Raw genomic sequence first — 14141 nt, forward strand, 5'->3', positions numbered from 1 at the left:
CATTTTGGTTCTGCTAGGCAGGATGACTGGGCATCCTTGCTACCATGGGCGGAGTTTGCATTAAACAACGCCGTAGCCGACTCCACTGGACAGACCCCATTCCTCCTTAACTATGGCCAGCATCCACGGGTTCCTGTGCCTATGCCCATGTTTTCCACCGATTCCAGGGTGGCAGACTGGGCTGTGAAGGCACGTGACATATGGGACCGCACTCAGGATGCCATCTGGGCTTCCAAGGAGAGAATGAGGTCCTCTGCCGATGCACATCGGTGCCCTGCTCCGACCTTTGCTCCTCGCGACTTAGTATAGCTCTCCGCCCGTAACATTAGGCTGCGAGTTGAATCCACTAAGTTTGCACCTCGCTACTTGGGTCCCTTCAAGGTCCTGGAACAGGTTAACCCTGTGGTCTACCGTCTGGCCCTTCCGCCACGCATCACCGACACCTTTCATGTGTCTCTTCTTAAGCCCGTTTACATTTCCCGTTTTTTTGAGTCTTCTGCCGGGACATCGGGTTCATCTACGGATGATTATGAGGTGAACGCTATCTTGGGGTGTAAGGTGGTACGTGGCAAACAATTTTATTTAGTGGATTGGAAGGACTATGGCCCAGAGGGCAGAACCTGGGAGCCTGCAGAGCACATTCGGCCTCCGCAACTCATTGCTGCCTTTGAGCATAGTGAGGCCCTAGGAGAGGGGGTAATGATAAGGGGGCGAGTTCCGCCGCTGCACAGGGAGAATATCGAACCACCTCCGCCGTGGTCTCCCATTCTTCTTCAGCCACAGTTGAGCCTGCTCAGCAGAGACGTCGGTCCCAGCATCTGGCTCAGTCAGATACTGTGCACTTGGTTACTGCTGATCTTCCAGGCTCAGCCATTGTAACCAGCACTGTTCAGCGGCGAGCAGACGCTCCTGGGACTAAATCCTGTTTTTTCCCACTTTTTTTTTTTTTGAACGCCTTCAAGATTGTTGGAAGACCATAAGACCATTCCTGGTGACTACCTCTTGAAGCTCATCAAGAGAATGCCAAGAGTGTGCAAAGAGTTCTTGCCATAATACAAATTCTAACAGTCTATTCAGTAGGACTATCAGCTGTGTATCCACCAGACTTCTGCACAACACAACTGATGGTCCCAACACCATTTATAAGGCAAGAAATCATACTTGTAAAACCTGACAGGGCACACCTGTGAAGTGAAAACCATTTCCGGTGACTACCTCTTAAAGCTCATCAAGAGAATGCCAAGAGTGTGCAAAGCAGTCATCAAAGCAAAAGGTGGCTATTTTGAAGAACTTAGAATATAAGACATAATTTTCGTTGTTTCACACTTTTTTGTTAAGTATATAATTCCACATGTGTTAATTCATAGTTTTGATGCCTTCAGTGTGAATGTACAATTTTCATAGGCATGAAAAATCTTTAAATGAGGTGTGTCCAAACTTTTGGTCTGTACTGTATATACACTCACCGGCCACTTTATTAGGTACACCTGTCCAACTTCTTGTTAACACTTAATTTCTAATCAGCCAATCACATGGCGGCAACTCAGTGCATTTAGGCATGTAGACATGGTCAAGACAATCTCCTGCAGTTCAAACCGAGCATCAGTATGGGGAAGAAAGGTGATTTGAGCGCCTTTGAACGTGGCATGGTTGTTGGTGCCAGAAGGGCTGGTCTGAGTATTTCAGAAACTGCTGATCTACTGGGATTTTCACGCACAACCATCTCTAGGGTTTACAGAGAATGGTCCGAAAAAGAAAAAAAATCCAGTGAGCGGCAGTTCTGTGGGCGGAAATGCCTTGTTGATGCCAGAGGTCAGAGGAGAATGGGCAGACTGGTTCGAGCTGATAGAAAGGCAACAGTGACTCAAATCGCCACCCGTTACAACCAAGGTAGGCCTAAGAGCATCTCTGAACGCACAGTGTGTCGAACTTTGAGGCAGATGGGCTACAGCAGCAGAAGACCACACCGGGTACCACTCCTTTCAGCTAAGAACAGGAAACTGAGGCTACAATTTGTACAAGCTCATCGAAATTGGACAGTAGAAGATTGGAAAAACGTTGCTTGGTCTGATGAGTCTCGATTTCTGCTGCGACATTCGGATGGTAGGGTCAGAATTTGGCGTAAACAACATGAAAGCATGGATCCATCCTGCCTTGTATGGAGCATCTTTGGGATGTGCAGCCGACAAATCTGCGGCAACTGTGTGATGCCATCATGTCAATATGGACCAAAATCTCTGAGGAATGCTTCCAGCACCTTGTTGAATCTATGCCACGAAGAATTGAGGCAGTTCGGAAGGCAAAAGGGGGTCCAACCCGTTACTAGCATGGTGTACCTAATAAAGTGGCCGGTGAGTGTATATTTTTTATATTATTTTGTGATTTTTTTGTAAGTTGGTACAATTTTATTTAATTTGTTTGCTTACTTTTTTACTTAGGCTAGTTTCACACTAGCGTTTTGAGGAGCTGCGGAGGGCTGCGGACTTCCTCTGTGAAGCCCCGCCCCCTCGGCTGCACCTCTGCCTCTAGCTCCTCCTACTTCTGCATGCGGCCTGCGTACCTATCTTTAACATTAGGTACGCAGGTCGTGTGGCTGTATGCGGATGCTTCCGCATGCGTCGTTTTGACGATGCGGAGGAAAAAAGAAATTGCTATCCGCTGCGTCCTACGCTGGTCGCCGCATCGTCAAAACGATGCATGCGGAAGCATCCGCATACAGACGCATGACCTACGTACCTAATGTTAAAGATAGGTACGCAGGCCGCATGCAGAAGTAGGCAGCATGCAGAAGTAGGCGGAGCTAGCGGTGGAGGTGCTGCCGAGGGCAGGGTTTCACGGAGGAAGTCCGCAGCCCTCCGCAGCTCCTCAAAACGCTAATGTGAAACAGGCCTAAGTCCCTCTATGGGATTTTCACTTTCAGCAGTCTCATATAAAGCATTTTAATGCTTATACATGTCCCTCCTGCTCTGACACAAGGCCCTTAGACCATGCTCTGAGCATGGGCTGAGGGGCTTCCCATAGCTTGGTGAACCAGATCACCATTGCGGGTGCGCTGATCGGAAGGCAGAGGGGACTCCCTTTGTCTCTCTGACTTCTTAACCCCTTCACCCCCGGGGCTTTTTCCGTTTTTTCATTTTCGTTTTTCGCTCCCCTCCTTCCCAGAGCCATAACTTTTTTTATTTTTCTGTCAATATGGCCATGTGAGGGCTTATTTTTTGCGAGACGAGATGTACTTTTGAACGATACCATTGGTTTTACCATGCCGTGTAACAGAAAACGGGAAAAAAATTCCAAGTGTGATGAAATTGCAAAAAAAGTGCAATCTCACACTTGTTTTTTCTTTGGCTTTTTTGCTAGGTTCACCATATGCTAAAACTAACCTGCCATTATGATTCTCCAGGTCATTACGAGTTCATAGACACCTAACATGTCTAGATTATTTTTTATCTAAGTGGTGAAAAAAAATTCCAAAGTTTGCTAAAAAAAAACACCAAAAAACAAAATTGCGCGATTTTCCAATACCCGTAGCGTCTCCAATTTTCATGATCTGGGGTCGGGTGAGGGCTTATTTTTTGCGTACCGAGCTGACGTTTTTAATGATACCATTTTGGTGTAGATACATTCTTTTGATCGCCCGTTATTGCATTTTAATGCAATGTCGCGGCGACAAAAAAAACGTAATTTTGGCATTTTGATTTTTTTTCTTGCAACGCCATTTAGCGGTCAGGTTAATCCTTTGTTTTTATTGATAGATCGGGCGATTCTGAACGCGGCAATACCAAATATGTGTATGTTTAATTTTTTTTAAATTGTTTTATTTTGATTGGGGCGAAAGGGGGGTGATTTGAACTTTTATATATTTTTTATTTTTTTTTATATTTTTAAACACTTTTTTTTCTTAATTTTGGCATGCTTCAATAGCCTCCATAGGAGGCTAGAAGCATGCACAACTCGATCGGCTCTGCTACATAGAGGTGAAATACAGATCACCTCTATGTAGCAGAAAGGCAGGTGTACTTTGAGCGCCGACCACAGGGTGGCGCTCAAAGCAATCGGCCATCAACAACCATAGAGGTCTCAAGGAGACCTCTGGTTGTTATGGCAATGCACCGCTGACCCCCGATCATGTGACGGGGGTCAGCGGTGCGAGCACTTCCGGCCGGGAGCGCTAGTTAAATGCCGCTGTCAGCGCTTGACGGCGGCATTTAACTAGTTAATGGGCGCGGGCAGATCGCGATTCCGCTCGCACTCATTGCGCGCACATGTCAGCTGTACAAAACAGCTGACATGTCGCGGCTTTAAGGTGGGCTCACCGCCGGAGCCCACCTTAAAGCAGGGGATCTGCCAGCTGACGTACTATTCCGTCAGCTGGCAGAAAGGGGTTAATGCAGTGATTGATATCTTTTGCAGCATTTAGGGTGTTAAACTGCCGGGAGCGGTGTGGTCACCACTCCTGGCAATGAGTGCCAGGTTACAACTGTTATATCAGCTGAACACTCAGCGGCGATCGCCCTCATACAGGAGCTGCCGCGAATGCCATGGCATATATATATACCTCATCGGTCAGGAAGTCCTTCCCAACCATGATGTATATATACTTCAAATGTGGGGAAGGGGTTAAGCATGACAATGCGACTTCAACCTGTGCTTGGTTTAAACAGTCATTCTGTGCTGACACTGAGACAGATTAGAATTATGTTACTCACTTGGTCCAATGGCATGACCTATAACATAGATGATGACACAGGCAATGCTAAGGTACGGCATCCAGTGCACGGTTGTCTGACAAAAAAAGGATTTGGGATTAGGCCCAGCAAAATATTCAATAATTAATTCTATATAACTTACCCAAAGTTGTTAATTTTATAACAATTTAAATTATAAACTGATTTTGAAAAGATCGTACAGTTGTGTAAAAAGGTGTTTGCCCCTTCCTGATTTCCTATTCTTTTGCATGTTTGCCACACTTAAATGTTTCAGATCACTAAAGAAATGTAAATATTAGACAAAGATAACAAAAGTAATTGCAAAAGGCAGTTTCTAAAGGTATTTATTAAGGGAAAAATAAATCCAAACTTATGTCTCATTACATCTCGCGTAGAAGTAACACAGCATTTCAGAAAAGGAACATCATACCAACAGTAAAATATGGTGGTGGTAGTGGGATGGTCTATGGTGGTCTTGCTGCTTCAGAACCTGAAGTACTTGCTGTGGTAAATGGAACCATGAATTCTACTGTCTACTAAAAAATCCTGAAGGAGGATTTCTGGCCATCTGTTCATGACCTCAAGTTCAAGCGCATTTGGGTTATACAGCAGTACAATGATCCAAAACACACCAGCAAGTCCACCTCTGAATGGCTTAAGAAAAACAAAATCAAGACTTTGGAGTGACCTAGGCAAAGTTCATACCTTAATCCAATTGAGATGCTCTGGCATGACCTTAAAAAGGTGGTTCATGCTCGGAAACTGCCCAATGTGACTGAATTACAACAATTATGCAGAGATGAGTGGGCCAATATTTTTCCATAGCGATGTAAAATACTCATTACAAGTGTGGCACCCCAGGAGTTCGGGTAACGCAGTAGTGCTGCCTTCCTCTCGGGGAGGGTAGTGCTATGCCAGAAAACAAGAGGGATCTCTTTGGCAGGCAACCTCACACACAACACCTTCTGAATCCAGGCCAGGAAGGGGAGCTGAAAACCTGGTTTTAGGTGAACTTCCCTGAGTAAAGATCCTGGTCTGGAGGAGTCAGGTGGTCTGAGAGAGACAGTGGACAGAGACAGTCGGTCCAGAGAGACCAGACATCTAGTAGAGACAGGAGAGGAGCACTGAGGAGAGATTTGAGGGCTCAAGGAGGCTGCGAGATGGCCTCCGAGGAGCTAGAGCGCAGAGACCTGGTACCGGGAGCCCGAGGCTGTGGGAGCTGCGAGCCCCATAGCAGAACCGGAGGGCACAGAACTACACTTATATTGCCCAAATTAAGCCTGTGGTACGGCAGCATTCTTGAGCCTGGAGTTACCGTGCAGGGACCCAAGAAGGAACGGCTCAAGCTTCCTACCATACAGGTACCTGTCCCAGGACAGGGGAAAGAACCAGGACTTTGTTAGGACACTTCAGGCAGTAAGGGACTTATAGCGAGCACAAAGTGGAAGGCTCCCAACCTGACTTGCCAAGGGGATTTTACTTGTTTCCGGGCTGCCTGCGCACCTACTGTACCTGTTGCCGGTACCCTGGACTGTTGTGAACTCTATTTTTGGGCTCCCTCTAGTGGTCAAAAGCGGTACTGTGTAGTGTTGTCTTTCTGCAGGTTGGCTGCATCAGCTGGTTCGTTATCCTTGGTTGGTTTCCTATTTAGCTCACCTGGATACTCAGTTCCTTGCCTGCTATCAATGTATTCAGTGCTCTTTAGATTCCTTGTGACTTTGATCACTTTTCTATTTTCTGCTATCTAGTATTAGTGGGCCTCATTTGCTGAATCTGCTTTCACCCCTATGTATGTGCCTTCCTCTTTACCTCACCATTATTATCTGTTTGGGCGCTTCTATATCTTTGGGGATTATTTCTCTGGAGGCAAGAGAGGTCTTTCTTTCGCTCTAGGGGTAGTTAGTTCCTCAGGTTTTCTAGGATTTTAGGCACGTTCACCGGCTACCTCTAGTGTGTTTGGATAGGTTCAGATTTGCGGTCGGTCCAGTTTTCCACCTCCCTAGAGCTTGTCCTATGTTTAGTCACCTTGCTGGAGTAATTTGTGATCCTCAACCACTAAGGATCATAACAGTACAGCAGGCCAAAAAGTGTTTAATGCATTGCAGAAGTGGGATAAAAAGAAGACCTGAGTACATTTTTTTTTTTTTCCTCCCGCTTTTCCTTTGCTGCAGTCTGTTTAGCTTCTTTCATCCCCTTGAACTCTGGGTGGTTTTGAGCTCAGCTGCAGACATGAATATTCAGACTCTGACTTCTAGTGTGGATCATCTTACTGCACGGGTGCAAGGTATTCAGGATTTTGTTATTCATAGCCCTATGTCAGAACCTAAGATACCCATTCCTGAGTTGTTTTCTGGAGATAGATCTAGGTTTCTAAATTTTAAGAATAATTGTAAGTTATTTCTATCTCTGAGACCTCGTTCCTCTGGTGATTCCGCTCAGCAAGTTAAAATTGTTATCTCCTTGTTGCGTGGCGACCCTCAGGATTGGGCTTTCTCTCTGGCGCCAGGAGATCCTGCATTGCTTAATGTAGATGCATTTTTTCTGGCTCTTGGACTGCTTTATGAGGAGCCTAATCTTGAGAATCAGGCAGAAAAAGCGTTGCTGGCCCTCTCTCAAGGTCAGGATGAAGCAGAGGTGTATTGTCAAAAATTTCGGAAATGGTCAGTGCTTACTCAATGGAATGAGTGTGCCCTGGCTGCAAATTTCAGAGAAGGTCTTTCTGAAGCCATTAAGAATGTTATGGTGGGGTTTCCCACCCCTACAAGTCTGAGTGATTCTATGGCTTTAGCCATTCAGGTTGATCGGCGTTTGCGGGAGCGCAAATCTGCTCATCCTTTGGCGGTATTTTCTGAACAGAGACCTGAGTCTATGCAATGTGACCGAACTCTGACCAGAATTGAGCAACAAAGTCATAGATGTCAAAATGGGTTGTGCTTTTACTGTGGTGATTCTACTCATGTTATCTCAGCATGCTCTAAACGCTTAAAAAAGATCGCTAAACCTGTCACCATTGGTACTATACAGCCTAAATTTATTTTGTCTGTTACTTTGATTTGTTCTTTGTCGTCCTACTCGGTTATGGCTTTTGTGGATTCAGGTGCTGCCCTGAATCTGATGGATTTGTCGTTTGCCAGGCGCTGTGGTTTTGTCCTGGAGCCTTTGGAGTTTCCTATTCCTCTGAGGGGAATTGATGCTACGCCATTGGCTGAGAATAAGCCTCAGTATTGGACGCAAATGACCATGTGCATGACTCCCGTACATCAGGAGGTGATTCGCTTTCTTGTTCTGCATAATTTGCATTTTGTTGTCGTTTTGGGTCTGCCATGGCTGCAGGCTCATAATCCAGTTTTAGATTGGAAAGCTATGTCTGTGTCAAGTTGGGGTTGTCAGGGAATTCATGGCGATACTCCGTTGGTGTCTATTGCTTCTTCCACTCCTTCTGAGGTCCCTGAGTTTTTGTCTGACTACCAGGATGTATTCGATGAGCCCAGGTCCAGTGCCCTGCCCCCTCATAGGGATTGTGACTGTGCTATAAATTTAATTCCTGGTAGTAAATTCCCTAAGGGACGACTTTTTAATTTGTCTATACCAGAGCATGCCGCGATGCGGAGTTATATAAAGGAGTCTTTGGAGAAGGGACATATTCGCCCATCCTCTTCCCCTCTTGGTGCAGGATTTTTTTTTGTGGCCAAGAAGGACGGTTCTTTGAGACCTTGTATAGATTATCGTCTTCTGAATAAAATCACAGTCAAATTTCAATATCCTTTGCCACTATTGTCTGATTTGTTTGCTCGGATTAAGGGTGCCAGTTGGTTCACCAAGATAGATCTCCGTGGTGCGTATAACCTTGTGCGCATTAAGCAGGGAGATGAATGGAAAACAGCATTTAATACGCCCGAAGGCCATTTTGAGTACTTGGTGATGCCTTTTGGACTCTCTAATGCTCCTTCTGTGTTTCAGTCCTTCATGCATGACATTTTCCGAGAATATCTGGATAAATTTATGATTGTTTATCTGGATGACATTTTGGTCTTTTCTGATGATTGGGAGTCCCATGTGAAGCAGGTCAGGATGGTGTTTCAGGTCCTGCGTGCTAATGCTTTATTTGTGAATGGCTCAAAATGCCTCTTCGGAGTACAGAAGGTCTCCTTTTTGGGTTTTATTTTTTCTCCTTCTACTATGGAGATGGACCCAGTCAAGGTCCAGGCTATTCATGACTGGACTCAGCCCACGTCTGTTAAGAGTCTTCAGAAGTTCTTGGGTTTTGCTAATTTTTACCGTCGTTTCATCGCTAATTTTTCTAGCGTGGTTAAACCTTTGACGGATTTGATCAAGAAGGGTTCTGATGTGACTAATTGGTCTCCTGCGGCCGTGGAGGCCTTTCGGGAGCTGAAGCACCGGTTTTCTTCAGCTCCAGTCTTATGTCAGCCAGATGTCTCTCTCCCCTTCCAGGTCGAGGTTGATGCTTCTGAGATTGGAGCAGGGGCTTTTTTGTCGCAGAGAAGCTCTGATGGCTCTGTGGTGAAGCCATGTGCTTTCTTTTCAAGAAAATTTTCGCCTGCCGAGCGAAATTATGATGTTGGTAATCGGGAGTTGTTGGCTATGAAGTGGGCATTTGAGGAGTGGCGACATTGGCTCGAAGGAGCTAAACAATGTGTGGTGGTCCTGACTGATCACAAAAATCTGATTTACCTCGAATCTGCCAAGCGCCTGAATCCTAGACAGGCTCGTTGGTCGTTGTTTTTCTCCCGTTTCAACTTCGTGGTCTCATACCTGCCTGGTTCGAAGAACGTGAAAGCTGATGCACTTTCTAGGAGCTTTGTGCCTGACTCTCCAGGAGTTTCTGAGCCGGCTGGTATTCTCAGAGAGGGAGTGATTTTGTCTGCCATTTCCCCAGATTTGCGACGAGTGCTGCAGAAATTTCAGGCGGATAGACCTGACCGTTGTCCACCAGAGAGACTGTTTGTCCTGGATAGATGGACCAGCAGAGTTATTTCCGAGGTTCATTCTTCGGTGTTGGCTGGTCATCCTGGGATTTTTGGTACCAGAGATTTGGTGGCTAGGTCCTTCTGGTGGCCTTCCTTGTCGCGGGATGTGCGTTCCTTTGTGCAGTCTTGTGGGATTTGTGCTCGGGCTAAGCCTTGCTGTTCTCGTGCCAGCGGTTTGCTTTTGCCTTTGCCTGTCCCGAAAAGGCCTTGGACGCACATTTCCATGGATTTTATTTCGGATCTTCCAGTATCTCAGAACATGTCTGTCATCTGGGTGGTGTGTGATTGTTTTTCCAAGATGGTCCATTTGGTGCCCTTGCCTAAGTTGCCTTCCTCCTCCGATTTGGTTCCTCTATTTTTTCAGAATGTGGTTCGCTTGCACGGCATTCCTGAAAATATTGTGTCTGATAGAGGATCCCAGTTTGTGTCCAGGTTTTGGCGAGCTTTTTGTGCTAAGATGGGCATTGATTTGTCTTTTTCGTCGGCCTTCCATCCTCAGACTAATGGCCAAACCGAGCGAACTAATCAGACGTTGGAAACTTATTTGAGATGTTTTGTTTCTGCTGATCAGGATGATTGGGTGACTTTTTTGCCATTGGCCGAGTTTGCCCTTAATAATCAGGCTAGTTCTGCTACCTTGGTTTCGCCTTTTTTCTGCAATTCTGGTTTCCATCCTCGTTTTTCCTCGGGTCAGGTTGAGTCTTCTGACTGTCCTGGGGTGGATTCTGTGGTGGATAGGTTGCAGCAGATTTGGAACCATGTGGTGGACAATCTGAAATTGTCACAGGAGAAGGCTCAGCGCTTTGCCAACCGCTGCCGCGGTGTGGGTCCCCGACTTCGTGTTGGGGATTTGGTGTGGCTGTCTTCTCGGTATGTTCCTATGAAGGTCTCCTCTCCTAAATTCAAGCCTCGCTTCATCGGTCCTTATAAGATCTTGGAAATCCTTAACCCGGTGTCTTTTCGTTTGGATCTCCCAGCATCGTTTGCCATCCATAATGTGTTCCATAGGTCTTTGTATCGGAGGTATGTGGTACCTGTGGTTCCTTCTGTTGAGCCTCCTGCTCCGGTGCTGGTCAAGGGCGAATTGGAGTACGTGGTGGAGAAGATTTTGGATTCTCGTATCTCTAGACGGAGACTTTAGTATCTGGTTAAGTGGAAGGGCTATGGTCAGGAGGATAATTCCTGGGTTGTCGCCTCTGATGTTCATGCGGCCGATTTGGTTCGTGCCTTCCACGCGGCTCATCCTGATCGCCCTGGGGGTCTTGATGAGGGTTCGGTGACCCCTCCTCAAGGGGGGGGTACTGTTGTGAACTCTATTTTTGGGCTCCCTCTAGTGGTCACAAGCGGTACTGTGTAGTGTTGTCTTTCTGCAGGTTGGCTGCATCAGCTGGTTCGTTATCCTTGGTTGGTTTCCTATTTAGCTCACCTGGATACTCAGTTCCTTGCCTGCTATCAATGTATTCAGTGCTCTTCAGATTCCTTGTGACTACCTTGCTCCCAGTCTCTCCAAGACAAGCTAAGTTCTTGTTTGTTCATTTTCTGATTATCAGCATTAATCATATTTTTTTGTCCAGCTTGCTAAAATGTGATTTCTTTGCTTGCTGGTTGCTCTAGGGGACTGAGTTTCTCCCCCCACACCGTTAGTTGGTGCGGGGGTTCTTGAAATCTCAGTGTGGATATTTTGTAAGGGTTTTTTACTGACCGCATAGATCACTTTTCTATTTTCTGCTATCTAGTATTAGTGGGCCTCATTTGCTGAATCTGCTTTCACCCCTATGTATGTGCCTTCCTCTTACCTCACCGTTATTATCTGTTGGGGGCTTCTATATCTTTGGGGATTATTTCTCTGGAGGCAAGAGCGGTCTTTCTTTCTCTCTAGGGGTAGTTAGTTCCTCAGGCTGGCTCGAGACGTCTAGGATTTTAGGCACGTTCACCGGCTACTTCTAGTGTGTTTGGATAGGTTCAGATTTGCGGTCAGTCCAGTTTTCCACCTCCCTAGAGCTTGTCCTATGTTTAGTCACCTTGCTGGAGTAATTTGTGATCCTCAACCACTAAGGATCATAACACTTGACTAAGGCCTGTGACAACTTCAGTAAACCAGGTAAAGACTGCAACGCTGTGCCCTTTAATCATTCACCGGCATACACCATCATTGCCATACACCTTGGGACCCTGGGGACCCCGCTTCACCTGTGGGAAGCGTCACCATCATTGCTGCAACAACATCCCCCAGAGGACCCCTTTAAAGCAGCGTTGGTCCCCCTATTGACCGAACTCCACAGGTGGCGTCACGACAGACTTTATCACAATTCCCTTTAAAGACCGTTCCCCTTTTACAGTGAGTCCCAGGGCCACTGGTGGGCAACTCACAAGTTATCGCAAACACCTGATTGCAGTTGTTGCTGCTAAGGGAGGCCCAATCAGTTATTAGGTTTAGGTGGCAATCACTTTTTTACACAGGGCCCTGTAGGTTTGGATATTTTCCTTTTAATAATAAAGACCTTCATTTAAAAACTGCATTTTGTGATTACTTGTGTTACCTTTGTCAAATATTTACATTTGTTTGGTGATCTGAAACGTATAAGAGTGACAAATTCGAAAAAGAATAGGAAATCAGGAAGGGGCAAACACTTTTTCACACCAATGTATACTGCCCTAAATAATGCAAATGACAAATATAACGGAAACTACGTTACCACAAAATGACTTTTTAAAATTATGATTGTGTTTTTCCAATTTACTATATCAGTATATTTATTAAGAATCACACACACACTAGAAATGTTGCAATTTTTCACACAGGTTACTAAGCCCAATACTAGACTCATACTTCCTATTGTGTATAGTTGACTTTTCAGCAGTCTCATGATCACAGACGGTGTTACAATGGAAGGTAGAATCTGTATATAGAGTAGATAAAACACCGGATCCACCATGTCACAGCTCACCTTCTTCCCCTCTATACACTATGACCTTTGCCTAGTTCAAAGCATGAGCAGCAAATACCTTAGAGTTTATTATTCCTTATGAAAAGAACAATGAGCATTAGTCTGATACTTGTCCTAGTGGCCAGTGTAAAAATTGTCAGATTTTTAATTTGTTTTAATATAGAAAATTATGTGAAAAATTGAACAAAAATTAAAAAAACACAAAAAATAGACTGCGTTTAACAGGTTTAAACAAAAGATAATTTTCTGATGACACATTCCCTTTATATAGGCTGTCTGAGGATGACAACATCTGTACGTATGCCCTATTAGGCTGGGTTCACAAGTTCCATTTGTGCGGCCATATTGTCCCACGTGAAACGGGATGGGAATTATTATCACAGTTTGGCAGCGAGTGCAGGTGAACCACAATTTGGGAGACCCCATTTTTTGGCGTAATAATACTATTGCGCCTTGATCAGGGCCGGGAACCAAGCCCTAGAGTATAAAGTCATCAAAGCAGCAGGTCTCCTGCTCACCATGTACTCCACTTTGGTGGAGCCAGCACTTCCATACATTACATACAGTAGACCAGGTAACCAGGCAATTTTAATGATGTCAGCAAAGAACTGATTTCAGTAACCATCACAAATCTGTTACCTACAGACCCAACTAAAGAAAAAAATACATATCAGATTTCTCAAGTATCACCGGATTCCCTACTAAAGATGCAACTCTCCCACCTGATAGACAAGTGCAATAGTCAATACAACACACGCGGTGCAGCAAATCCCAAAGCCAAGGAGCAGGAGTAATCTTCTTCCCCACGAGTCCACAATGAAGATCTAGAGAAAGAAGCAGGGAAACCTGATACATATGGAATATCGGGATCAATACAAACATTAATATCTAATAATAACAGAAGAAGGGGGCTTCTTCTATGGCTGGGGTACTAAATGTGCCAGGTGCAGTGCCCGTATGGTCTCACCTCCTCCATGCTCCTGTATTGTACTTTATGGAACTTATCTATACAGCTGGAAAGTGGAGAAGTCTATTGGGCACAAGTGGTCCATGACTGATGTCTTTTATCAAGGCAGATGTATGGCCTTCCAGGACAGCGCCAGTAGAGCTGGTAAATCAGGAAGTGCAGTACACTCCCTGACAGAAGTTATGTCACTTATCCATGTTATGTAAATAAACGCTTATAACCTGATGTTAAATTCATCCATTGGTTGTATAAATTATTCTTTTGAAAGCTGAAACCCTCCGAAATGTGGTTTAGGTTAAGAAAATAAATTGGCATCAATGCAGAAATATTGAACAATGAATAAACACAGAATGGTCAGATTTTGGCAAGACAAAATTTTGTCGCCTGATCATATAATGCAACCAATCCTAGTTTACATCCTCACCTGTGCTCAGTAAATGATCAGTTAATTAGGGTGTGTGTATAAAAAGAAACCCAGCACCCCAGACCTTCACTTGAACTGCAACTTGAGCTCTGACAACATGCCAAAAAT

At 45.2% G+C, this 14141-nt stretch overlaps 1 protein-coding gene across 3 annotated transcripts in view; it reads right to left on the bottom strand.

The window, feature by feature from the left end:
- Positions 1-14141, bottom strand: part of SLC2A5 (solute carrier family 2 member 5) — a 65170-nt gene that overhangs the window by 13367 nt on the left and 37662 nt on the right. For all 3 annotated transcript variants that reach the window (XM_077250051.1, XM_077250052.1, XM_077250053.1), the window contains 2 exons: positions 13365-13466; positions 4707-4782 (listed from right to left, as the gene is read on the bottom strand). In XM_077250051.1, coding sequence (XP_077106166.1) covers positions 4707-4782; positions 13365-13466 — 178 coding nt within the window. The remainder of the gene's footprint in view (positions 1-4706; positions 4783-13364; positions 13467-14141) is intronic.

Source organism: Ranitomeya variabilis, chromosome 4 (genome assembly GCF_051348905.1).
Source record: "Ranitomeya variabilis isolate aRanVar5 chromosome 4, aRanVar5.hap1, whole genome shotgun sequence".
NCBI classification, from domain to species: domain Eukaryota; kingdom Metazoa; phylum Chordata; class Amphibia; order Anura; family Dendrobatidae; genus Ranitomeya; species Ranitomeya variabilis.